This window comes from Castor canadensis, chromosome 10 (assembly GCF_047511655.1).
Source record: "Castor canadensis chromosome 10, mCasCan1.hap1v2, whole genome shotgun sequence".
NCBI lineage: Eukaryota > Metazoa > Chordata > Mammalia > Rodentia > Castoridae > Castor > Castor canadensis.
Window position 1 is genome coordinate 10,498,318 of NC_133395.1, and position 27,695 is coordinate 10,526,012.

The window sequence follows — 27,695 nt, forward strand, 5'->3', positions numbered from 1 at the left end:
ATAAAGTATCTTATTACCACAGTTGGAGTAAGAAAATGCCATTAATTATTGATGAGCCCTTGCTTTAAGGTTAGGTCAGGGACATTTTTTTTTTTTTTTCAACAAGAGCCTGTGAGGATTCAGGAGGCTTTCACTAAATTGCATATTTTGGTAATTAAATCCAAGCACCACTCTTAATATGACTTGTCTTGTGTTCTGTGATCTTTTTGGTACGGCATTATAAAATGCCACTACCTGTTCCCTGTCATTAATGATGCTCCATGTGTATACTTCATTTGCAAAGGGAGAGTTTTATGAAGCAGTTTATTGATCGCCAGCAACAGGACACTTGCTGCCTCTTCAGAATTCTCCCTTCAGCCTCTTCCTCATCGTGTGATCACTCCAAAAGGTCAGCCATCGAAGACAACAAATACATTGATCAAAAAGTAAGAACCACTGTCTCAAATGACCAAACTTTTTCAAAGCATGTGTTAAAGAAATTAACCACAGAGCTACTTAGGGTCCTGGAGAATGTCTCAAGAAAGTAATAAGGAAAACTGTTTGAATTGTACAAGAAATATTATTCCTAACATTTTAAGTTTGTGAATTGAAGTCCCTCATTTCTGCACATCAGCTTTTGAGCTGTGCCATGCGGCTTTCGTGTGACTGAATCCTTCATCACATCCTCAAACCTGCATTTTCCCCTGTGCAGCAGGAAGGGCTCGGGTCCCCAGGGTTCGTCCAGGTTAACGATGACCTGTCTGCTGGTCTGTGCAAGAGCCTGGACTTTGCAGTATTGGTACAGCTGGGAGAAAACCCAGAGCAGGTGCCTTTAGACTCCACCAACAATGGCATTTATTGGGTACTCAGTGACAGGAATTATCTCTAGGTACGTCATCGTATTCGTGTTCTGTTTTTCTTGGTTTTTTTTAATCAGTGGACAGAGGGGTAGAAAATCTTTCCCCAATTCCACAGTAAAGTGTCAGTAAGGAACACATGCATATAAAGCAAATTAAGTTAACAATTTTAAATAAATGTAGTTTCCCATTTCTTCACTTTTAAAAATTACCTAAGACATAAAATGTATTGCTTAAGTGCAACAAGTAAGCATGCAGATAAGACACATACACACACCTTCTTATATACGTGTGTATGTGCATATGTATTTTCTATTAATTTAACCACATAATCAGTATCCGTTCGATAGTATAATCAGTTAGAAAATGAAAGAACAATAATAGTTTGTAAGAGATGAATCATGACAATTTGAAAAAACATCTGATTCTCTTAATTAGCATGGTTTGAAACCCCATATGATACAAAACAGTGAATAACAGGACAATATCTTCCCATCCCCTTGTCAGCTTCCTTTCTGCTAAGCATATAACAAATTCCTTAACAAATCTTCAAAATTAATAGCTAACTCATATACAAGATAAAGAAGAAAATTATAAATGTTTAATAACTATATTCTGTTTCCCTTGTCATTTCCCTAAGTGTTCAGTGTTCATTCAGTCACTCAACAAACACATATAAAGCATCTGCTATTTATCTGTCACTTTTCTGGGCTGTGGGAATTCAAGGAGCAAGATGTGAACTGTGGCCTTTAGAAGTTGATAGTCTAGCTGAGGGCATGGCTCAAGTGGTAGAGTGCCTGCCTAGAAGTTGATAGTCTAATGCAGAAAGACAAACATAAACAAATTAAAGTAAAACGTATTACAGGAGCCATGAGACAGGAACCCCTGGTCTTCCTTACAGGAGGAGGAAGGTTGAGGGACAAGAGAGGAAAGACAGGACTCAGGCAGAGGGCTCTGTGGAGAGGCAGAATGTGCTTGACCTACCTGTGAGAGAGAAGCAGGGTTAAGACAGCCTCACCTGTAAAGCAGAGTTCGTTCTCATTTTAAGCTCTCTTATGAGAGTTATTAAGACAATGTGTTAAATACCTAGCATCACACCTAGCTTCCCATGCTACACGGGAAAGGTGACTGTTAGAAAACCACACCTTGATATCAGGCTCAGCAAGCAGGCTTACAGTCCTCAGACAAGATCAATGACTTTTACTTAACTGAATTTCACCTTCAGAGCTAACAGTCTAGTTAAGCACAATGTGTTAATTGCTGATTTTACTTCTTATATTGTGCAGGGCCTGATTTTTTTAGTTTGACTTTTGTAGGTATTTCAGTTGCTGCCCCCTTTGTCTACCCTGTGTCTTAGACTCACAAGAAGCGAATTAAATTGTTCTGTAGGTTTTACTCTTCACCAAGTCTTGCTGATTGCCATGTAGCATTTTGGTAATCTTGTATGTCATTAGGCTTGGTGACTTCTTTCAGTGTCTACACATAGCAGGTTTCTCAGCCTGATCTATAATTTCCAGATTGCGCATTTACTCACTCACAAAAAGAAAGAAAGAAGCCTAGAGAGGGAGCAGACTGTTTTCTTTTTTAGCATTTTCAATCTTCTGAAAGAATTATCTAAAATAATAGGTTAACAGTCCCGCGGAACCATTCAAGATACATCTCCAGGAGGAAAGGAGGAAATCTATAGGGTGTTCCCCCCCTAACTGTGCTGTATCTCAAAGACATGAGGTAGTGTGGTCTCAAAGGGAAAAGCTGGCATCCATCACACTGGTGCTTCTCTCCTTAGCCTAAAACTGCTTTAGCAGGTAACTGCCCACTTAGTCACAATAATGGAGAGGAAATAAAAAGACATACAATATAAGATCAAAACAGTTTTTCTTCCTTATTGGTCTTTGCAATAAATTGTTGATCTTGAAATAAGATACAGCTGTGTTAGCGTGCTCACTGTTTCAGTCAACAGTCACTGGGTGAGGGCCACTGTGCAAACAGTGTGCTGGGTGCAGAAGAAACATTTCATTTCCTTCAACAAATGAGAGTGGGAATTCCGTGCCAGTGACCGTTTGTGTGGAATATTTAATTGTGAAAGTACTTTTTAGTTTGGAATATATGTCCTCTGTTATATTTCTTATGTGTATGTTCACTGAGGGGAAATTTTTTTATAGCTCATGAGGAAAGATTTAAATCAAGCAGTTTCCCTACCATCTCCGAAACATGTATCAAGGAACTGAGACCACTGCTAAAACCCCTCTGACATATACATTTCTTTTTAAACTCTTTCCTCTTTCAAGAACAGTTTTGCTTAGAGATTTCACCTTTCTTTAAGTTCTGGGCAGGTCTTGGCTCACAGTTGTTGCAGGTCATGTTATTTCTTTTTACCTGAAGTTTAAATGCAATAAACAGGGTCCAAGGACCACCTCCTTGTACTTCCAGAATTCCATGGATGCTAAGTTCTCGAAGAGCAGCATGCATGACATCTGATGGCTTTTCTAGAGTCATAAATGCACTCATCTCTTTTGTCTCTGCAGAGTTTGTCTCTTTGTTTACATGAGCTATAAATGTAAAACCATTTTGCCTTTTACTGCTACTCTCAAAATCTAACCAACATATATTTATAGGTTCTTATCAGCAAACACCATACAATAAGCATACCTAAATCTTTGTCAATTAAAGATACTGCTTTGTCCTCATCCTTTGCAAGACTAATTATATTAGTCTAGCTCGTGTGTGAGGTGTTGGAGATTTGAACAACTCTGCAGTGATGCCAGCTATTGCTTTAGTGACTAAAGCACTGATCAAGTGCAAAAAAATGCATTATAACCCAAAAGCAAGGTCAAGTCAATGAAGTTTCCAAGTACTGACTTTCCAGTTTTGTAGGAGTTTCCTACCTGTCAGGTGATTCATCTCCTTTCAAAATGAGAAGTCCTCCTTCATAATTTTTACTCCCATTCACACTTGTTATTTCAAGGATTAATGTAGACCAGAAAAAGTGAGTAAAGATTAAGGATTGTCAGAGTGGCACAAGTGGTAGAGCACCTGCCGAGCAAGTATGAGGCCCTGAGTTCAAGCCCCAAGTACTGCAAAAAAAAAAAAAATTAAAAGTAGGACTGGAGGCATGGTTTAAGTGGTAGAATACCTACCTTATAAGTGTGAAGCCCTAAGTTCAAACCCCAATAAAGAAAAAAGCAACTTTTTAACATTGTGGTATGAATTTATTCTCCAAATATATTTCAAGCACTAACAATGTGCAGTGGTAAACAATATTGGAAAGTTGAGGAGGTGAAGAATACACCATGTCAATCATGTGGAAATTGTAGTCTAGTGGAATTCACAGAAAAACAGAAAGATATTTCACAGAGCAGGATTCAGAGGCACTGGTTGTCCTGGAGCCCAGAGGAAGAGTGAAAGTTTGGGGGGGAGGGTGCATTCATATTTATGTGCACATTTTAACTCTTATGCCTGCTGTTTTTTCATGGGTTTCAGAATTTGTAATTGTTGAAATAACTTAGCATAAAAAGTCTTGACCCATCATCTAAAACTCCCTTTCCACAAAACTCACATTCTAAGACACATTTCAAAGCCTCATGACGTGACATTGCAATGGAATTCACCTTTATATACATCTTAATCTGACTATTTTAATCTTGCTGCCATCTACATTAATAACCTTTTAAAATTCTCTCTTTCCAAGCTTATGTCAATTCCATAAAAAATTTATTTTATACAAATCTCTTACCACACACATGATCTGTCATATGCACTTTGATATTAAGTTTCAGTTCATGAGTGCATGAAAAATTCAAAAATAGTCAAATGAGGTACCACTTTCAACCTATGTAAATTCAAGTAATGGCTTATTTCCAATTACTCTATTTTATGAGGAAACTTACTCAATAGAGTGCCTCATTACAATAATTGCACTGTACCCTCCAGCAGAAATGACATTCATCAAACTCTATTCATTGGGCCATGGTTTCTCACTTGCTGACCACACGTTCTTATAACCTCTTTCAAATTGTCTATTAATCTTCTAATATTTTCAAAAAGAAAATAGGGCCACTCAAACTTTTTCCCTACTAGAAACAGGAATTTATTGTTAACACTTCAAATCAAAAAACTTCATCAGAAACAGTATTCGGGGTGATTTTTCTCCAGTAAATATCAATGGCTCATTCTGCACATGGTCACTAGAGTGATGCTACCATTCTTCAGATCGTGCTCTGCCGCATTAAAGAGGAAACCTGACTCAAGCGTTGTATGCACATGTGAATATATAAATAAAAATTAAAAAAAAAAGAGGAAACCTTAGTAGGCTCGTAGTTACTCTCAGGTGACTGAATTAATTGAATGAATATTCTGATTCAGTGGAAGTTGTGATGGGTCCCTGACTTTGAGGAATCAATAAATGCCAAAGATAAGTACTGTGACCATGGTGGCTTTAATAGGCTAGAAAATTCATAGATCTCTTTTAGTGCTTCAAGGTGAGTATTCTGAACATCAATTATGCATATGTAAAACACGCGAAAAAATTGTTTTATTTAGATTTTGCATTAGAATTTGGGACAAGTAAAAGTGTGTAATAGGTGTCAACCAAATCTTTCAAGTCAAACAGACAGTTTAGAACGGGGTTTTTAAATACTGTTAAGCCTAGTGACATTTTACATAGATGTCAGACTGCAGTGAACAGATTTGAACCCCAAAGCTGTATCATTTGGAGTTCTAATACTAGTTCTGCAATTTATATTATATATGACCTTAGACAACCTAGTCTTTAGGATTCTTAAATTTCTTATCTCTAAAAAAAAAAATAATTCTTACCTAAGAGGATTAGTTTGCAAATTAAATTTAAAGTGCATATATAATACCTCAGCACAGATCAAAGAGACAAAAAGATTAATAAAAATGTAGAGGTTCTGAAATGTGCATTTATGCAATTCCTCATTCAATGATTGGAGAATAATATTCTAACTCAAGAACAGACAAATAATTTATAAGACTTGACAACTGAGTGTATGATAAAGGAATTTTAAACATATACTAAATCAGTATCCTAAAGCAGACATTATTTGACCAAAATGTAATGAAATCAGAACCTTTAAGAAGAAAATAACAACCACACCCACACACTTGGAAGTTGAAAACTCACTTCAAACAACTCATGGAGCCAAATAAAACCAAGGAAAATAAGAAAGGATCTATGATTGGAGAGTAATGAGCATAATAAGTGTCAGACTTGTGGGAAGTAGCCAATGGCATTTTTAGAGAGAAAATTATAGCTTTGAATGCATATCTAGCAAAGGAACAAAAACTTATTAATTCACCTTCCAAGCATTCAAATCAAGAACTTACACAAATAACACCAAGAAAATACTAAGCCAGTAGAAAGAAAAAATAAAGATTAGAGTGGATATTATATGATGAGAAAAGAAGCAATAAATAATATCAACAAATCTGGAATTTTGTACTTTGAAAAGACTAATAAGAGTGGTAATTGCACATCGAAATTCAATAAGGATTCTTCTGGAAGGATATTAAAGGAAGGCATGGACACAGTTTTTTAATCTCCTTGAATTCCCATGTGAACACAAACAGAATACCTAGAAAATAGGATAATATTTACAACAAAACGAGGTATTCTACACACCCCCAAATCAAAACAAGCTGCAGACAATACAATACACAATTCACACAGTATTGACATCCATGGAAAGGAAACCAAGATTAGTTACAGGGAATCCATTGCTTGTAAGAAAAGGAACGCACCTTCTTAGCACTGCTAGGAAGAAAAACATCTAGGGTGGAGTCAAAATTGAACTATGTCAGGAATGTTGCAGAAAACCGTAGACCCAGAGAAAACTGGGCCACAGGACAGGCGGAGGGATCAGGGAACAGAGTCAGGAAAACCCAGAAAGAAAGCTATCAAAGTCACAGTATTTAAACAACGGGCGAAGCTCTGACATTGGAAGAGAAATTCCAAACTGTTTGAGAAACCTAATTGTGAGGAAAAATATGAGCAAGAGAAAAGTATCAAAGTCAAATGCCCTATAAGTTAGTATAAGAAAAAGATAATGAACAACAACAACAAAAAAAAAAACCCACATGCTATAAGTCATGCCCATACTTCCACCTGCAGCATACTACTGCAGAATGAGTGAAAGACTTGCAAAAGCACCTGTGGCTGACCTGGTAACATGAATAGGAATTGGAAAAATGCAGAAAGAAATGCTGAGCTCAGGAAGGAGTTATAAACAAAAGCAAAGAAGAAATACAAAAGGATTAGTTATGCCAGGTGATGCCCTAAGAGAGATAAAAGTGAAGAGGAAGACGTTATTTTAAAAATCAAAAAGAAATGAAGAAAGAGGAAAACAATTTGCAAGAAAATGACAAATTAGAGAAAGCCCAGTAGACAGAGCATTCTATTATAGAAGTCCCTGAAGAAGACGACCACAGCAAGAGACCAGAACAAGTGACAAACTTTTTTGAAATAAGAGAGGACTTGAAACTATATATCAAAGCCCTATATCCCTTCCTGAAATATCAGCCAAGAGTGGCCAGAAATGAGACATACAACAGACAAATTATATGACTTTAAATTTTTTTAATATTTTGATATCTGCACCCCCCCCCAAAAAAAGCAGCACATGACTTATAAAGGAAAGAACATTAACTTATCATTACTTTTCTCAGCAGCAATGCTTTTACATCAAAAGAAACTAGAGTAGCATATATAGGATTCCCAGGGAAAGGGTATGTGAGTCAGGTTTTTTTGACTTGCAAGTTTAAAAGGACAGAAGAATAATTATTAAGATGCCACCATATAAGAAATGTAATATGAAAGTAATGGTGTTCCCATGAGGCTTTCCTGAGGAAAGAAATAAAACAACAAGCTTCAAACAGCCAAGTGAATTATAAAGGTAACTCAGACATTGACACAAACATTGGAGGGAGGCATGCGTACAGAAGAGCTGAGACTACAAGAGGTTGGAACTAAAGAATCAAGTATTATCTAGCTGTTTGCACTGATAATATGGGGACAGTACACATGTACAAACGAGGAGGAGGAAGAGAAGAATACAGCAAACACTTTTCAACGTTTACCAGTTGTCTTGATTGGGCTGGCTGTAATTACTCTGAAACAATGGAATGAGAAGTAAAACTGGTGAGTGATTATAAGTTAGCCTAATTCTATCATCCCTGTGTCTTTGATAACCAAGAGTCTTGAAATAGGAGGAAAAAAAGATATAGATGTCATATAGCAGAGCTTAGGTAAAATCCCAGTGTCCTAAATTTAAATTGAAACTATAGAATCAATCCAGGCAAAGTCCTGGAAACGGTAGCCAACTCAGTAACAATGACCATAATCACTGAGATCTAGATTTCAGAGCTTCTTGGAGAAAACTGTTGCTTCAGGATAGGAAGTACACGTGGGACTTTGGGAATCTTGTCATACCTGAGATCACAGAAGCTTTCTCAAAGACTACTTGGGTCATGTCAAAAGAACCCATGGGACAACTTGCCAAAGCTTCCAATAAGCTGTTGAACATTTGACCTATAGTAAGAATAGCAATTGTAATGGACTAAAATCCATGAAATACGTTTAAACCTTGAGTTCATGATATCTTCAAAATAATAATTACTTACCTCAAGAGAATCACAGAAAATCAAGTCGTTATATGAAAACTGAGTAAAAGTTCAGAAGTATTTATCTTGCCTTTTCCATATGAATCGTACCATTGGGTAACCAAGTAATACAAGAGAGAGAACATGTCATTTAAAAAAAATTTTTAGTCTATGGTCACCCTGAATATGCCTGATCTCATCTAAAAAAGCATTCCAGCTAATAAATGAAAAAAAAATGACAGTTTTACAAACTGAATGAATCAATACCCTATGCAATGAGCATCAGTGCTACCAATATGAAATAAGAGAGATTCCCGGACCACATCTGCCTCTGGTGACAGAACACGATACCACCAGTGGCCCTGCCAAAGGGACCAAACCCAGGTGGACAGCCACTGATTTGTCGGAGGACAGGGGCTGCAGAGAACTATACCACAAGTGTGCTCTTGGCCAAATGCACGCTCCTAAAACCTGCAGGGGACACAAACCAGTTCTTTGACTTAAAGATTCTGTCCTTCCAGTCCAAATTATTCAAGCACAAATAACTGAGCAAATTGAGTTGAACTTCAGGCTCTTGATTCTGTGCTAAAGTGCACACATGTGAAAACATACTGTTTTCTTTTGCTCGAGTTTGAACCCAGATCCTCACACAGGTTAGGCACTCATTCACTGAGCTACATCCTATGTCCTCCTGTCCTGGAACCATGTTTTTAATTAAAAGTTTAAAGCTTTAAATATCATTTCTGCATTATTTGGACATTTAAATATAATTTGCTTGGTTTTGCTCATTAATTCAATCAAGGAATTGAACTAATCTTTCACTTTTTTTCAAGGCAAACATATCTCCCATTCCCTTCTTTTTAATTCCCATGTCTCTGATACATTTAAATACAAAGCAAGCAGTTACTGACTCCTTCTATAACTATTTATGGTCTAAAATTGCTACATATGAAAGGGGTCTGTGTATTCCTTAATGTTTTGATTCAGGTGACTGTCGGTGTCGTTCGAAGCCAGAAGAGGGCACTGCAGAGCAGTACAGCTCTGAGTTCTTTGTGACTAGCACTGTTTGAGAGGATCCTTTGCTAAAAGAAATACACAAAGCTTCACTACAGCATTAAAAAAAAACATGGAAGAGAAAATTAGATAATCATTATAGGTATTTATTAGGAAAAGAATGTTCAAAGTATATCTAAATGCATACCTACATATCAAATATATATGTATATTGTATATAGCCTTTCTTCTTTCAAGAATATCCCAAAGCTGAATCTGAAGTTCTTCTATTACAATGCTTGTTCTTGCACTACTTCTGCAGTTAGTGATTAAAAACAATCCTCAGGGTACTCCCTTGTACATGCTAATTATTTTTTTCATGCTAGGGTCTTGTGAACTATTTGCCCAGTCTGGCTTTGAACTGTGAACCTACTAATCGCTGCCTCCCGAATAGCTAGGGTTTCAGGAATGAGCCCCAGCTTTTATTTTAATCAGTTCAAGTTCAGGACAAAGGAGATTACATAGCCTTTAGCAATTTTCTACAGTTTAGGAAACACTATACAAACTTTATTCCCAAGGTTTTTCCTGCCTTGCAGGACATGCATTGTTGTCAGCTGCTCTGTTTGCAGGGCCGTAGGAGGGTGGTGGAGTTCAGACTGCTACTTCACTCAGGGAAATTGACTAAGCCATGTCATTGCTGGTGCCCTTGAGGATGACATAAGAACAGTAGGGGTCTGCCCTCCTCCCCAAGTCTTGCTGTCTCCGGTTGTCTGTCAGCGGGGTTTGCCTTCAGACTCTGTGTTTGTAGCAGACCGATGTCACTGCTGTGTGGGAGGAGAGAAGATGTGGGAACATTTCATGATACATCACTGTAAATAGCCTTCTGTATGCCACCATGAAAACATAACTTCTAAGTAAATGATATCCACTCTTGCCCTCCCCCGACCCCCTGCCTACACATTAATCTATTCTCCTGGGAGTTCTAGTGAAGAAAAAAATCGATTCAGTTTTTCACTATCAAAAAATGAATAAAGCTACTAGTGTGCCACCTTTCCTCATGAGGGGGAAATTTCCAATGTATTCAGTGATGCTACCCTTCATCATAGATCTGCTATGAATCATGAAAACCATATTACAAATTATGATGACACCTAGGTTCAGCTGTGACTGAAAAGCCCAGTTTGTGACTCTGGTTCCTTCCCAGCCATGACCATATGGAATATTGATTGATGTCATAGCATTTGCTTATAGGTTAGTTTATAGACTAGAGCTTTGTGGCTTTGTATTGCAAGGAAACTAGGTGATCTGTTCTTAGTGGATATAGAGTATTTGTTCTCTCGCTTCCTTTTAGTTGATGTGAATTAATTATACAAAGGGATTTCTTTGTGATATTTCCACACATGCATACAATGTACTTTGATTCAATTCACCCCTCTTTCTTAAACCCCCCTTTATTATTCCTCTTTTAATAATTGTCAGTGGTTTTCATAATGCTATTTTCATATATGCATATAATGTACTTCCCTAATGTTCATCCCCCATCATCTTCTCCTTTCCCCACTCTCCCCTTCTCTCTGGTTTCTTCCCCAAATAGTTCCTCTTTTGTGATAGTATCATATTATTTTTTTTAGGTCTACATTGCTATATGAGTAAAAATGTGATATTCGCCTTTCTGAGCTTGACTTATCTTGCTCAGCATGGTGATCCCCAGTTCTATCCATTTTGCTGCACATAGCATAATTTCACCCTTCTTTGTAGATAAATAACACTCCATCGAGTATATGAACTATATTTTGTTGAGGGAACAGGGGAATTGAGGTGTTGAGTTCAACCTCCTGGGATTTTTTCCCTCACTCACCTTTGTTTGGAATACAGTATGGCTTATAAGTTTCTTGCACTTACCTTACTTAAAATCCCACCTAGCAGAGTACTTACAAAGACAGTTTGCACCAAATTAACTTGCCCTGTACATGTATTTCCAACTTAATCCACTGGCACCTTTGCTGCAGAAATCCTGTAAGGTCCACCACAACTTCTACTTCCTCAGTGAAGTCATTGCTAATTCTTTTAGGCACACCATTCTCCCCAGCCAAAGTGCTACTGACCCTCTCATCCTGTCTATTGTACGCACTCACTGTCTTGTGCATCTATTGTCTTGTAGACCTTTCGCTAATGACATCATGTGCCCTAGCTTGGCCTGCCTGACTATTCCCTTTAGAATCCAAGAACCCCTGGCTCCTATCCATCCTTTGTCTTCAGTGGTCAGATACTCATGCCAAGTGCTCGGTTAATCAAGTCTAATCTTTTGATGATGGTGAGCCACTCGTTCTTCCATTACTGGCTCTACTCTGACTACAGGAGTTACACTTTCTGGCTATTTGTTCTTAAGAATCTACCCTTGATGGTTCACATCCTTGTTCTCTCTTTTCCCCTTTTTTGCCCATTTTTGGTCCCTTGTACACCTGTCACTTTTCTAACGTTTGCAACTAACAAGCAAGGCAGAGCTGAGTTTGGAGAGTATATCCTCTGGCTTATAGTCAGCCTCAAACATGGTTTTACTTAATCCTCTTTTTAGGAATAGCTCTTGAATTCTTGAGACAAAACAATTCTTAAACTCATGTTCAGATTAGTATTGGATCACAGGCCAAGAACCTGCAGCAAAATAGTGTGCATCAGAGAATATTTTACTAAATAATGATCAATAAGGAGTCCAGTATTAGTTTCAACATTAAACTGGATGCTAGTGGCTCACACCTGTAATCCTAGCTACTCAGGAGGCAGAGATCAGGAGGATCACGGTTCGATGCCAGCCTGGGCAAATAGTTTGCAAGACCCTATCTCAAAAAAACCCTGCACATAAAAGGGCTGGTGGAATGGCTCAAGGTGTAGGCCCTAAGTTCAAACCCCAGTACCACTAAATAAATAAATAAATAACTCATTGGAAAGTGAAAAGCCATTCAGATAAAGGTCAATGTCATTAACAGTGGTACATGTCTAGCACCTATCCCTTGGCAGTGACAGGCAGTCCCACAAAGTTTGGGATGTGATAATGCTTAACTGAAAAACATTCATGGCTATCTTACTAATGTCATGTATTTAATGATTTGTCATTATATTTTTGGCTTACATTCCCAAACTAAAATTGTTTTCTTATAATTTTCAGCTTCGCAAGTCTGTTTTCAGCATCAGAGCAAGGAACCTTCTAGAAAAGGAGACAGCAGTCACAAAAATTTTAAGGTAACACCAGTAAAAGTCAATATGTACTTTGACACATTTAGGATTATATTGAGCAAAAAAGAAGCTATTTTTAATGACGTTCTTTTCTGGACATCAACATATATTTCTGCTAGAAAGTAGGCTTAATTGTCTACATTCTTAGAGGTAATGTCAAAAACATTACTAACGTCTTTCCAGAAAAGGTAATATTTTACTATCATAATATCCATGTCTTTCATGTATCATGTATGTAAAAATAAATAAGTGAAACATTTACAGAAGTGAAAAATCACCTTCCATTATTCTTAACAGTTTATACCTTCTGTGAAGTCTAGAAGGAAAATAATCTAAAGGAAAACTGGTAAGAGAGCAAGCTTTCAAAAAGTAATTATGATAAATTTATTAATCAATTTTACACTTATCTTTGAATTCTCATGAAAATGTGTCATTTTGATGGTACTTTGTAAAATACACCTTGGAATGCAGTATCAGTAAGAAAAATTAAGCTACCCACTTCAGAGTATAAGACTGTATAACAGTCACTTGGTCCATTTAAGGTTCGTATGTACTCTGAACAGCATTTACTGCTGGTTCATGTATTAAACAGGCATGTGAATGATGGAGGTGGGATGATCTACAAGGCCAATGAACACATTTGCCCAGGGGAACATTCTCCACACTTGTGGTAAAAGAAAGGATTTCCACCATCTTCTAATAGATGCGTTACTAAGAATGGTCATGAAAGCATTTTCCCCAGAGTATGTATTACTACAACTTGAAAAATGGTAACAAGAAAATAAAGCTAAGTGTATGTGGTATTAGAAACTACTTTCACTTTTTAATTTATGAGAAAAAAGTGCTACCTAACAAAGACAGTATTGCACATATGTACTCTCCACGTTGGCTGACATTGACATAGAATTGCATATATGTTGGAGTAATGTTTAAAATGAAAATAAATATTTCTGAGGTTTGAGTATTATCATTAGAAAATATGATGAGGTAATGTGAAAGGTCTCATTGAGACAAACAACCAGAGTCCCAACATGGCTTTGCTGTGACTACTGGACACTCATCCTGGTGTCACCATGGGATCATGCCAGGAGGCTAGCCTCGAACACCTCACAGAACTTCAGGATCATTACTCACGCTTACCTATTCCAGACAAGTTTGTGGCACAGCCCTACGGAAATGCTGATCCACTCACAGGAAAGACAGAGCCCCTCAAACCACAAACTACCAACAAGGGGATGTAACACTCCAAGTCTGATTGAGAACCTACTTTCTAATTCTGGAACTAAACTGACCTTCTTTGCCTGTTCAGAACAACTGAATTCCAACATGTGTACTGTGTCCAGGGTCCCCAGAGTCTGTCCAAGGCAGAAGTAGATACAGATTCTGATAAAGAAGCAATTCCCATGCCTCACCTCCCTAGGCACTCTTTCTTATAACTGAATGGCTGCTTCCCCTTTTACACGCCCGTTCCTTCTTTATCCCTTCTCACTTTATGAGGGAAGATGAAGTGCAACCCATCAGGAAACTATGTGTGTGTTAATCTGGGTTGTACAATCTCTGGACAGTCAAACAAAGGGACAATTCCCATAAGACTTTTGCAAGAGGAAAATCCCATTGGGCACTACCTGATTATTTATCCAGGTGGCAATTTTTTGGGAAACCTCCTTCCAAGAATTCATCTACTTCAGAGTTAAGCCTTAAAAATCACATGTGTGTCACAAGGCATGTGTTAACATGTCACTTGAACTGAAAAAAAAGTCAGACTTTTCCTGACAGATTCAGCTGATTGATTTGACAGTGAAGAGTGACTTAAGAAGTGCCCAATGTCACAAAATTGATGAATTCAATGCATGAGACTGACTGGAACATATTTTCTCAAAATTCTATTTAATTATATTCACAATAATGGTAAAAATTATACCATTTGCTGGTATTTAAAATGGCTAGGGGATAATTTAATAATTTTTAAGTGTACCGAAGTTTAGGGATTTTTTCAGCGGAAGAGGAGTCCCTCAAACTTACCCAACAAAAGTTACAATTGTTAACAATCGTTAATTTGATGGATTCCCAAAGCCAGGGACACTGTGTTGCATCCCAGCGAATTGCAAATGAAAGGAGATCCTTAGTACACATCCTCTTCACACATGATTTTTTTCCTTTTGTGTCTTTAAATTTTTTAACCATATACATGTATTACCTTTTTTAAAAAATAAATACAGCTGAGATTTAGATTTATAAATGTTTGGGATCACTGGACAACAGTGAGTAGTATCTTGGCAGGTGTCTAGATGAATTCCAATTTTTTTTAGATGACTAGGATGACCAGTTGAATAGCCTATTGTCTAAAGAAAGGGGCTGGACCTGCAATTCATGGCTCAGATAAATGAGTTTGGGGGAGAGCCTGAAGCTGACAGCGAGGTGCTGACCAAGTGTAGCAGCCTCACCTTCCTAGACACACAGGCCTGTGGATATGAAGACTTTGTTCCCAGTGCCAATAATTAAGCTGTGGGGCTTCCAGGAGACCCACATTTTCAATTATCCATCTTCCACTTGAATCAGGATCTATGTTATTCCAGCATAATTACGCTGTGTACTATACTGCTAAGAGTCTCAGAGAGAAAGGAGCGGGAGTCTGAGGATGTCACTTTTTGGTGAAGTCATCTATTTTCTGTTGGAGAGCTCTAATGAGGACAAAGGTTGGTCAGTGCATGAACTTGAGCCTTCTGCACAGACTCAAGGCAGGTGACCCACTTGGAGCAGAACAGCATGTGCACTGTTATTTTCAAAACTTAGCTGAAGAGTGTGTGAAGAGTAGGATAGTCCACCACGAAAATGATAAAGCCAAGGCTGCCATTAAATTCACTGCCTTCAGTCTCTGCCATTCAGCTCCACTGAAGAAAGCTTCCTTTCAAAAGGCAGTGACCTTTTCTTAGCACCTGGTGAAATGAAAAACAAATAGCAATGGGCTTTCAAGGCACCACCACCTCTACTGAAGCTTCCTCTAATTCAAAGCCCTGAAATCGAGCAAAATGCATGACCATTTCTGTGAGACTGAGTGAATAGGGAAATGTCACAATAAAATAATTAAACAGGGTACACTCTTTTAGAAAGTTCCATCCTTTCATGCTGTGCTATGAGTACCTCATTAGCTAGGACAGCATCGTCGTAACCTCCATCAGTGCTCACTCTGTATGGTATTTGCATTCTGATATTCTGATTTATGGCATAATTTTCTCTGCCATGTACTTACAGTAATAACTTTTAAAAGTCTAAGGAATGCTCTTTAGTTGAATGCTAAAATTAAGTGTAGTAAATGAAACATGTAAGGCTAGCTTTTCTCTTATTTATCATTTTAAGAGAATTATTTTTATTGACCATAAATACAATTTACGTGATATTTAAAAATATATGAAATCACTGCACATTATTAAGCAACAATTGTTTAAATGACAGCAGCTGGATTTTTTTTCCTAAAAGAATGCCCCTAAGCCATTCTTTCATTGATTCAAGAAAGATTTTTGTGGCAGGAATTTTACCCTATTTGCTTTTGTCCATTTGGTAAGCTCCTCTTTAGCCCAACCATTCAGCAACTTTGGCTAAGGCCCCATTGTCTCTCTGCAACTCCACATTTTGAGCACCACTGCAGGGGCTGAGTATGTTTTGTCTCCGCCCCACCCCCAGACCTCCATAGACTCATTAACTCCTTGCGCAATGTGCTCCAACTGTAGGAGGGGAGGATCCCAGAAGGAGCCTGAAGATGAGAGGAAGGGAGACAGAAACCACTGAGGCCCTGGGTCTGGGTCAGCCTTCTGAGAAGGCAACAGTTGTTTGTGGCCAGCATTGGCAAGAATAACCCAAAGTTTTAACAAGACAGTATAAGGAGTGAATATCATAAATACTTGTCTTTGTGGTTCTATGTAGACTGTACTGTATGCTTGCTGTTTTTTCCTTAAGATTTTCCTGACACTTGAAAACTCTTGTAAAGTAGTTGAAAGACAATTTGGAAAATGAGTACATAAATGAAAATTAAGTGTGTTCATAGAACTATTAACTGAGGAGATAAGATCAAAGTGGCAAAACAGAACTGCAGTAGCCTCCTTATCCAAGGTTTTGCTTTCTGCCTGTTAGTTACCACTGTCAACTGTGGTCCAAAAATAAGTAAGTGGAAACTTCCAGAAATAAGCAATTCATAAGTTTCAAGTTATATGCTTTTCAGAGGAGCATAACAAAAATTTGCTGTCTGCTTTTCATCCTACCTGGTATGTAAGTCCCCTCTTTGCCCAGTGTATCCATGCACTATATGTTACCTTCCCCTCAGTCACTTAGCAGCCACCTTATCAGATCAATTGTCTCAGCATCACAGTGATTACATTGAAGTAACCCTTATCTTCTTTCATAATGCCCCAAATCACAAGAATAGTGATACAAAGGAGGCACCAGAGCACAAATATGGAAGGACAGATTAACTCAGTTACTATATGGCAGTGCTTCAGGGCACATAGAACAAGAATTGCATATATAGGGTTTGATACTATCAGTGGTTTCAGGTATTTACTGAGGGTCCCTTGGGTAAAGGGAAAAGGATTACTGTAAATTGAAATAAAATAATGTATTTTAAAAATATTTTCTTAGCTAGTACCTGATTTGCGGCAATCAAAATACTTTGTATTTCATTGAGTGAGTATATGCTTTGTAGACTATTTTTAGGTAAACCCCAAGGTGACTATAAAAGTGATAAACCTAAAAGTGATATGGGTTAGGAATGCTACTGTTGAATTTTAGCAAACAGATGTATGCAGAAAAACAAATTTAATAGACTATTTTTTTAGAGCAGTTTTAGGTACACCAAAAAAAAAAAAGAGAGAGAGAGAGAGATTTCCCATGTATCTCAGGCTCACCAACTACCAGCACTTCCCACCAGCATGGAAAGTTTGTTGCCATTGATGAAACTACATTGATACATCATTACCAGCCAGAGTCCATGTTTACATTCGGGTTCACTAGTGGTGGTGTATATCCTATGGGTTTGGATAAATGCATAATAATGTACTATTATGGTACATAATAGTATCACGCAGAGTAGTTTCACTTCCCCCAAATCCTCTGTACTGCACTATTCATCTGCCCCTCCCCCTTAGCCTCGTACAGTTATTGATGGCTTACATCCCTCACAGACACACATAAACATATGTCTCCACAGACATACACAGATACTTAAAGCAGCTTTGCTCATCATTTCCAAAACTTGAAAGCAACCAAAATATTCATCAGCTTGTGAATGCATAAGTAAACTGTGGGACTTTAGCAATGAATATTACCACTAAAAAGAATGAGCTACCAAGCCACGCAAAAATGTGGAGGAAACATAAATGAGTATTACTGGTAAAAGAGGCTGATGTGTTCAAGCTAAACTGATGAATGATTGCAACTGTGGGACATCCTGGGAAAGGAAAAACTACAGCAATAGGAAGATATTTGAGCAAGGTCTTGCTTTTGTTATTTTATCATTAGAATATAACATAATAATATAGTAAATAAAACACAAATCTGTAGAAAATTTGGTTAGCACAGTTTCTGGACATTTGCGAAGTTTTACTTTACTGAAATAAAAGTTCAATCACCACAGTACATTTACAGTGTTTCTGAGTAAGCAGTTAAGTTGATAAATTTGAATCTCAATGAATAGAGTGAAGTTTCAGACATTTTTGTTTGCTGGATTTGTATAGATGCATCAAAGGCAGGGATTTCTCATGAGTTAATTTTCTTTTTTGTCTGTGGTACAGTGCATAAGATAAAGACCATTCAGGGTTTATTTTCAATCTACAATAAGATCCTGGCCACTCATGTATTTACACAGCTTTACATAAGAGTTTTTATGAATAGTGTAAGAATGGGAAGAAATAACCTGCTGTTGCTATTAAAGACCATATCCATTTACTCAGGACTGGGCTGCATCAAAAAGGAGTGGAGCCCTTACTTCCACAGAAACACAGCTTTCTCCTCATCTCAGCAAGAGGCAGTCACCCAAGGCCTCACCCATTAGCATCCGCCATTGTCTCTACTTTGGATGATCACATTGTACTCAGGTGGAGTCAGGTAAGAGCCATTTCCAGGAAATACTCATTATCTGTTCTCTAACACAGTTATACAGTCATGGTTTTACATAATTCCCACCGAAGGACTTTTTGCTGTTATTGCTGTTGTGATTGCATTACATTAGCCAGCATCTGATAATACTTTAAAGTGAATTACCTTGCGGAGCTCAAGATTTGAGTAAAGCCCCTCAAATGCAGTGCTCTGCAAAGTTCCACTGCAGTTCCTTTAGATGGTAATTACATTTAAAACCAGATGCTATCACGTGCAATCTAACTTTTCTATAATGAGTGAAAATAATTTGAAGACTCATAGACCTCTGTTTCATTACAGAATGTGTGGGCTTTTCCCACACCCTTGTTCTGGAACATTAAGAAAGAAGACATGGAAACAAAGAAAGGAATGGAGGACCCCCTGCTACTGCGTCTATAAACAACTATTGGTGTTTAAAGGCTAATGAAGCTCCAAAGATCTCTCTTCCAACCATCACCTTTGGGCCAATTTAAAATATTTTAGATGGAGAAATGTCAAGAAAAATATAGACAAATTCTTAAGACTATTCTCTCCCCCCAGCCTCCATGAAAGATTATATATGTATGTGGCTGTCATATAAGGGGTAATTGAAATTCCACAGCACAAAGCCAATACAGGGAGGGGAAAAAAAAAAGAATCAATCTTTCATATGTTTTTTTCAAAGGCTTGGCAAGAAACCAGTGGTAATATTTTTGCAACTGGGAATGTGTGTTTGCTGAAGAATATTCCCACATTCTAATCACCATCAGGGGTCCTCATCTTGTTTTACTTTCAAAGGTAGAGAGGGCATAACATCAACCCCAACTGGGAAAAGGAAAATGCTGCACTGTAATTCTCCTCCAGGGAACAGGAATAAAGGGATTACATATGCCTGCGTAATGGAGAATGTCCTCACTCAGACAAGACAAAAGGCTTCATTATTTTTCACCAGACACTTGAAGCTTGTGCCTCCGACTTCCAGAAGCCAGGCAGGCAGACCACTTTTTAAATATTAACCACTAGATGGTGTTTCTAAGAAACTGACTGTCTTGGATTTTCCATTATGAAGAGATGCAAGGAGGATGTTGAAGACCTTGACACACCTCGGTTCTACCCTGTCTTTCCTTTGAGAAAAGTAAGATGGTCCCTGAAGACTACTGCATGTTTTTTTCAATATTATTAAACTTTGCTTTTCCTCTGGACAACAAATAAATAACATTTTCTTCTTGAAACTGTACTTCTTTTATTCTTCTCTGAGCCCCCAAAGCATCTAAATCCTAATGAAAAATTTAAAGCAGCAAAATATAACTTCATTGAGTTTTCATATACTTGTCCTGGATAGGTCTATTATTAGTAATAATAGTTAACTGAATGACTCAAATGATGTGCGCCTCCCATTTGCTGGATAAAATATGAAGTCTTCCATTCCTTAGTCATTCATTCTTTCTGCTTGCCAACAGATTGCTATAAAATGAGATAGAGGGGAATCACATTCCCAGTAATGGATCAGATCTCTGGTTCAGAAATTGTTAGAGTACTTTGTTTCACATTGGTTTTTAGGGCCCCTAAGAGCTTCCACATACAACACAGGTGGAAATTTATTTTCTAGTTGTGATAAGCAACGTCTGATTTTTTTTTTCATTACTGTCTCAGGACCTCACCTATCAAAGGTATGCAACTGGTTAATCTTGACTAGTGCATTGTTGTGAACTCGAGATAAGATTATGCAATGGCCCCTTTTAAAAGCATATTTTGAAGACATGCTGCCCTGTTTGTAATTATTTTTATACTTCATGTGCAATGAAGTGATAAAAAAGAAGTTAAAATATTTGATCTTCACAACAGCTCAAGGTTAACTCATTCAACAAGTATTTATTGAGTATTTATTGTGTGCAAAAGCTGAGAAATGATAGTGAACAGCTCTTGGGAACATGGCATTTGTGAGGAACTGAAACAGAGAGAGAGAGAGAGAGAGAGAGACAAGAAAGGGAGATTAGAGAGAGAGAGCAACAGGGCTGTGCAAGTCACACTGAGCTTTATGCATCACCTTTTTCTGAAGATCAATAGGAAGTTGGAGGGTTTCAGGCAATGATAATAACTGTATCAATTACTCATTGCTGCATAACAAATGACTCCAGAGCTTAAGTATCACATTTTCCATGTCACCATTTGGGCCAGGAATATGGCCCAGGGATAGCACAGCTGATTCTCCAGCCTTGGGTCTTCCACAAAGCTGCATGCATTTGGACTTGAATGGAGCATCCCCTTCCTAGATCACTGAAATTGTTCCTAGTAGGAGTCAGTTTCTCACAAGCTGTTAAATTAAGGTCCCAGTTCCTTTTGAGCTGTAAGCTGGAGGAATGGCCCTCCATTCCTCAATAAGTGGTCTCTCCACAGAGCCCCTTACAACACGGTTGGTTTCATCAGAGCAAGCCAGTGAGAAAGAAAGAGTGTCAATGAAACAAAGAGTGTGTGTGCTAGGAAGACAGTAGTCCCAGTGTTTTGTAACCTGTCATATCACTACTGCCTTCTGTTCCTTAGAAGCACTGCACTATATTGTGCTCAAGGGAAGGTGATTACAGAAGGGCATGAAAACCATGAGGTGGGAATCACTGTGGGCAGTCTCAAAAGCCTGCCTACGACTGTATCATTGAGAATGTTCATCTCAGAGAATGCCTGCTGCAGATGATCCTACAATATGCTGTTGAGAGCAGATACATGGAGATGTTAGAAGATGCAGCCAGCACCCTCCCCTAGCAGCCATCAGTGTGCATCTGAGAACAGAAAAGACTGACCTTCCACTGTGGCCCTCTGTTAAACCTGCTGCCCAGTCCTCAGTGCTCTCTAAAATGTTTTAACATCAACCATGACATGGGACAAGATAGAAAGGAAATGATAGCAACTAAGCATTTAAATGAATTGTCAATGTTCCCAAGGCATTTTTCTGATCAGTAATCATCTTTGCTTCTTCCACTTCTCTGTGAAGTCAGTAAAAAATACTGTTCTTAGTGTTTCCCATACAGGAAACAGAGGCTCAGAAAGTGCATATCACTTGCCTAAGGTCCCACAACTAAATTGAGGTCAGAAATGATGGTTCTAAACCTTGGGTTTCCTCACCTCTTCTACATTAGGCTTCCAGAAAATGGCAGAATATTCTATTGGCAGCTACACTGCTGTGTGTGAAACTGCAAACTTAATGTGCCACTTTCAACCATGAGACCTGAAAGTTGCAATCCAGACCACACAGTTCCTTCTCTCCCTCCCTCTAATCTCCTTACATGCCCACCTCCACCTTTTCACTTCTTCCTCTGCCCATCTACAGTCGGAGTGCTGGGAACTAAACTTCCTAGGAAGAACAGGATAAGTGATAAAGTGGTCCCTGAAGAACTTAGTCCAGTCCAGTAAGGGAGATAACTGATGATGACCAAATGCTGTAAGCACTAAACACGTGATGTTAAGAACACGCTACAGTAACATGAGAGATAAAGCAAATCATTTTTCTGTCCTTTCATGTAGGTAAAAATTCTCATTTCTCACTTTATGTCATCCACTAAAACCCATTTATAACAAAGTTTATAATTGTATTGTGCATTTCAAAACACTATTTGGTTGTTCATTTTTGGGTCACTGTCTATGCTTGTATATAATAAAATCATATTTACTTTTTAAAAATAATTAAGCTAACTTTTACCATGCTTTTGTCTGAGCCTTGATACGTTATATTAGAATATAAGTAATCTCTCAATAACTCTGTGTTCAACTGATGCAAACTACTTTCTTCCAGTACCGCTATTGTCCAAAATAGCAAAATATTTTCCATGACCAAACAATGTGAAGATGGCTTAGGTGTGAGGCCGTTGTATGTGTGCTGAACTATGCTAATGTGGCACCCTTTCTGCCTGTTTGCCCATCCAGCTGGCCTCAGAGCCAAAGTCTTCCAAAGCCTCCTCTTGTCCCAGTGGTCCTACTTAGCTCCCACTTGATTTAGCTCCTTCTGTCTGAGCACCTTCCGTCCTTGTACAGTGGAATTAGCTTTCTCCATACATTTTTAGATGAATTTATGGATCTGTAGGAAAGATATTTCTTCTGCTTTTATATGGAAAAATTTTTATATGTAAATAGGCTTAGTAACTACAAGTGACATGTCTAGAAGATAATATTGCTTTGTTTTAGTAATATCCCTCTATTATACTTACAGGAGGAGAAAGCCTTCTGAAAACTTCAAATGTTCTTCCTCTCATGTGTGCTGCCCATTGCCTTACTCAAACGTTCGTTTAGCAATTTGCCAAAGGAATACAAACCCTAGGATTTGCCTTCGGAATTTCTTAGTTCAAAAGCTGGCAGGCTCTATGGAAAGAAAGTGATATCAGAGCATTTGGTCCAAGAATAGACTCAATAAGAGACTAATACACAAAGGTGGAGTCTGTTTGCCTTGCATTTTATACAGTTGTGGAGGAGGTACCCTGGGTGGGGCCAGCACAGGCAATCAGAGAGTCAGGGGCAACAGTTCATGGAGCATGACACTTCAAAGTTAAACCCCGACGCCAACACTGAGACTAGGATGGATCCAGTGGGTCTTATTTCACCATGGTTAGATTGTATGGGTGCTCTTGGATCCCTAGGAAAGGAAAAGTAAGAAGGAAGCTCTGCTCAAGGCATAGGATGTCTCAGCAAGGTCCTCCCACTATAGAAATGGAAGCCACTTGGGGCTCACACTGGGCTCCAAGAGAGCTCTGGCATGACTTGTTCCAGGTCTTATGTGGGCATTTAATTCTTGCCTCCATCATTACCAAGTGTTAGAAATAATTTTAACAAACAGTAGTGTGAGCATAAAAGAAAATAGTAGTAAAAGGAAATTGAAGCAAATGTTCGTATCTATTTCCACACATTTATGTGGCTGTCTTAGTCTGTTAAAGCAAACGTTTTCTGGTTGCGGGATAGAACCAAACTCCAATCCCCATGCTCAATGAGTGAATTGTCCAGAGAACAGAAATTTTGTGATTCGTGTGGATGTTGAAACTCCAGCCCCTTTTAATACTTTTTTTCCTGCATTCTCTAGACCCAGAGGGAAAGAAATGAGTCAAAGAAGGAGAGTGACTTTCTTGCCACCACTTCAACAATGCTGTTGGGGGGAGAGGTGGAAGGGATTAGAGGGAGGGAGGAATCTTTTCCAGTAACTACTATCTCCATTCGCTCCCCATTCTCTCAGAGGTGGAACAGGACCACCCTGAGAGAAAGAGGGTCTCAGCAGGCTTCACAGAGGCCACTAAGGGACATGTCACATTGACTCAAGTGCTGGGAGATTCATTTGGCCCTGGACTCAATAGGTGCAGTGATAACTCTTCTCTGGCAAGAATACCCAGCCATTCTCAGACTGATGTTGAGCAAATAACTAGTAATCCTTATGACACATAGACTAAAGCCAATAACATTATTCCATTTCAAACATAGCAGGTACCCTACACTCAAAGGAGTGTATTATAATCAAGTTGAATGGGTTTTATACTTAATACCTATAGTCCTCAACTATTTTGGGGGGAGAGTCTTATGATAAAAATTATCAAGACAGTGGCTGAAAGTGAAGTCTTGACAGTTTATGCAGATAGCAGAGGATCTAAGTATCTATGCTAGAATAGCATTACTATAAATAGACGTTCTCAAAATGAATTCATGGATTTTTGTTTTTGTTTTTGTTTTTGTTTTTTTCCCAAAAACAACCCTATGAGATCTTGCTTTTCTTTTGTTAACTCAGCTGAACTTACAAATGCATCTTCCTATGAGGCACCATTCCAGTCCTGGAAATAAACACACTCTCTATCACTACAGAAATCCTGTTCTTCAATAAAATGTTGACTGTTGCTTACTAAACTAAGACTAGTGATTGTTTGGGCTTTATTTCCAGTAATACATTCACATTCATTGAATTGAGATGATTTTTCATGGGTATCACCATAATAATGTTCATTTACGTTAACAATTTTTAACTACTTCAATATGCAACATGTTATCATAAGAATTGAAATAATAATAAGCAGATACACAGCTTTTTCTCAAAGATCTTAACTGTAAGAGAGACAGTAATCATTTAAAACCATTCTAGAAATGCATTTTAAGAAACATCAAAAAGATAGGATTCTCTCTATATAGCTATCCTTAACTCAACTAACAAAAACACTTTGTCTTCCTTATTATGCTTGTGTTTTTTCTTCAACAAAATTAGTGATAAGGGCAGAACAGGACCTGCCTGGAACTGAGGGGGGGACAGGGTGAGGGAGGGGGGCAGGGTGAAGAAATGACTCAAACAGTGTATGCACATGTGAATAAATGAATTTTAAAAATAATAAAAAATAAATTTAAAAAAAAAGGATTGAAAGACTACCTAAAAGAGAGGGAAAATTTTTCAAAAGTGTTCTGGAAGGCAGAAATACATATGTTGAGGTGTTGAACAAACATGTAGTCATAAGATTTGCTTATCATAAAATCATTGCATTTTAAGTTATCTTTAAAGTCAACTCCTTCTCCTAATTTTACCAATAAAGAAATTGATCCTCTGCCGCCCCTTAAATCGCCCCCCCCCCACATACACACACACCTTATTATTGTCTTTCCACTTGACTACTACCTTATGGGGATTCCTTTCTGTTGGAGAGAGCTTTCTGGAAAAGAAATTTTATTTTCTCACCAAAATCCTTCACACCACAGGTGTTGAGTCACCCAACCGTCTTCACTCATTAGCAAATCTGAAATTAACACCAGCCCTGTGCTATGGTCTGAAAGAGATGTTTGTAAAAGTCTTCGGAGAATACAAAGAATATGGCAACCAGCTACCAATAAGCCACAGAGTTTAGATTGAGGTTTTTCTAGATAATAACTCCACCTTTTTATAATTGTGATTTTTTTTAAAAATAGCAAAAATTTCCATCTTTACTATTTGTAAGTGTATAGTTCAAGAGTATTACATATGTTCACATTGTAATTCCACGTTTAGTTACTTCTCTTTCCAACTCATTTCTGCCTTTACTTTTACGCTTTCCTGATTTTCTAAATTTCAGACAAGTATCTTCAGAACATATATTTCAACATTCTAGGGGTCTAGCTAGGCAAATCTTTCCCTGAGGGTTTTTATAGAAACCTCCTTGTTTAAGTTCAAAACCAACATTATGATTGCCTGTGGGTAGGCTGGTCTTGCCACTTTCAGAATCCGGTTAGAAACCCTGCTATTTTTTACGGGGTGGGGGGGGGGGAGCTTTCTAGTTATGTTTCAGCTCCTCTCCATAAGCGCAAAATTTCTGCCTTATAAATGTTCTTGACACCATGCCTAAAGGTCTTTTTTCCTCCATGTGTTGTTTGCTGTGTTTTGCCTTATCTTTGATGTTTCCTTAAAATTAATCAGAGCATCAAGAAGTTATGTATTATTCATCTCAAGTGTAAAAGTCACGCACTTACCTTGGGCTCTGGTTTTTGGTTTCCTCTAGAGCCTGCACCCGACAGCGCATGCTGAGCGGATCATTCGAGGGGCAACCAGCAAAAGAGAGGTCGATCCTGAGCGTGCAGCACCACATCCGCCAGGAACGCAGGTACAGACTCCAGGAAGGTCGGCTTCAGAGACGCGGGTGGGCACGCAGCCATCGCCTCGGCCCCGGTTGCCCGACAGGCACGAGGGAGGACCTGAGGTCCAGCTGCTGGTGATAACAATAATGAAACTCACAATCCAACTCAAAGATTCGGAAGTCTTTACTTTCCTTGGTGATAGCCTAACTCATAGTTTAAAAAGATTAGGAGGGATCAAAGGCATTTGGACACATGACAAGCTTTTTCTTGAAAAGAAATGAGGCATTTGTAATGTTGGGTTAGAAAAAAATGGTTTGTTTGTCTTTTTTAACACCATCATTGCTTAACAGTCAAACTTTGAACTTGAGATGTATTGACAAGTTGACTGTGGTTGTTCTAGGTCATTAAGACATGGATCAAACAGCCAGAGGATCAGCAGGGGGAAATCTCTCGAAACTTTGACTCAAGATGTAAGTTCTAAGCAATGCTTTGGATATTGGAAACATGACTATGAAAATGTATTTAAATCATTACTTAGACAATTTCCTACCTGGCCAGGTACCAAAACATGACCATTAACTAGAAAATTACAAACATCCAACATAGAACACGCGTCAGTTAAAAGAATAAGACGAAAAATGGTGTATCAATTTCAACAGGCTGAGCTTAAGGACATCTGAGTCATTTTGCAGGAATGATTCACATCATTAACTGTGACTATTTCCCAGGTTCCAAATGTTCTAAAATCTGGATTCAGTCTCTATAATTTGGGGGCTTTAAAAATTAGGACATAACATTATTTTTCTGTCAAAGATTACATAGGATTTCCCAGGAATTTCTTCACTTTTAGACTCTAGATCTTTCAGGTATTTATTTAGTGCTTCAATAATATTTGTCAAGTATTTATCACATGGCTGCTGTAAGTTATTAGGAGTAGGGGAGGTGACACGAGACGGACTCACTGCTCTCCTAAAGTCTACATCCTAGTAAAGGAGAAAGGTAACAAACAAGTAATTAGACAATGGAATTTCAAAGAGTGATTTCTTTTTATTTCCCACCATCTGTCACATTCCCATGACAGGTTTGCTTTGTTATGTAAAGTAAAATAAGGTAAAGAAATTAAAGTGGAGATTTCGGAGCAGGGAATTTTAGACACAATGATTGGTGTAGACCCCTCTACTTTAACCCAAAGAACTAAATGAAGTAATCCTTCACGTATAAACCATGTGAAAAATCCAGAAAGGCCAGCAGTCAGACTTCCCACAACTAAACTGTGCTGATGTTACCATATCAGAGTTAGTGAAACTGATGAAAACAGAAGTCTCAGCTTGGCTCTATAACTTGGCTAAGAAAGCAGTCATG

At 38.2% G+C, this 27,695-nt stretch overlaps 1 protein-coding gene across 6 annotated transcripts in view; it reads left to right on the top strand.

The window, feature by feature from the left end:
• Nucleotides 1-27,695, top strand: part of Nalcn (sodium leak channel, non-selective) — a 305,907-nt gene that overhangs the window by 227,516 nt on the left and 50,696 nt on the right. For 4 of the 6 annotated variants that reach the window (XM_074043032.1, XM_074043033.1, XM_074043037.1 and 1 more), the window contains 4 exons: nt 284-425; nt 12,610-12,683; nt 26,258-26,359; nt 26,734-26,803. In XM_074043032.1, the coding sequence (XP_073899133.1) occupies nt 284-425; nt 12,610-12,683; nt 26,258-26,359; nt 26,734-26,803 (388 nt within the window). The remainder of the gene's footprint in view (nt 1-283; nt 426-12,609; nt 12,684-26,257; nt 26,360-26,733; nt 26,804-27,695) is intronic. The other 2 variants (XM_074043034.1, XM_074043036.1) reach the window with 1 other exon arrangement.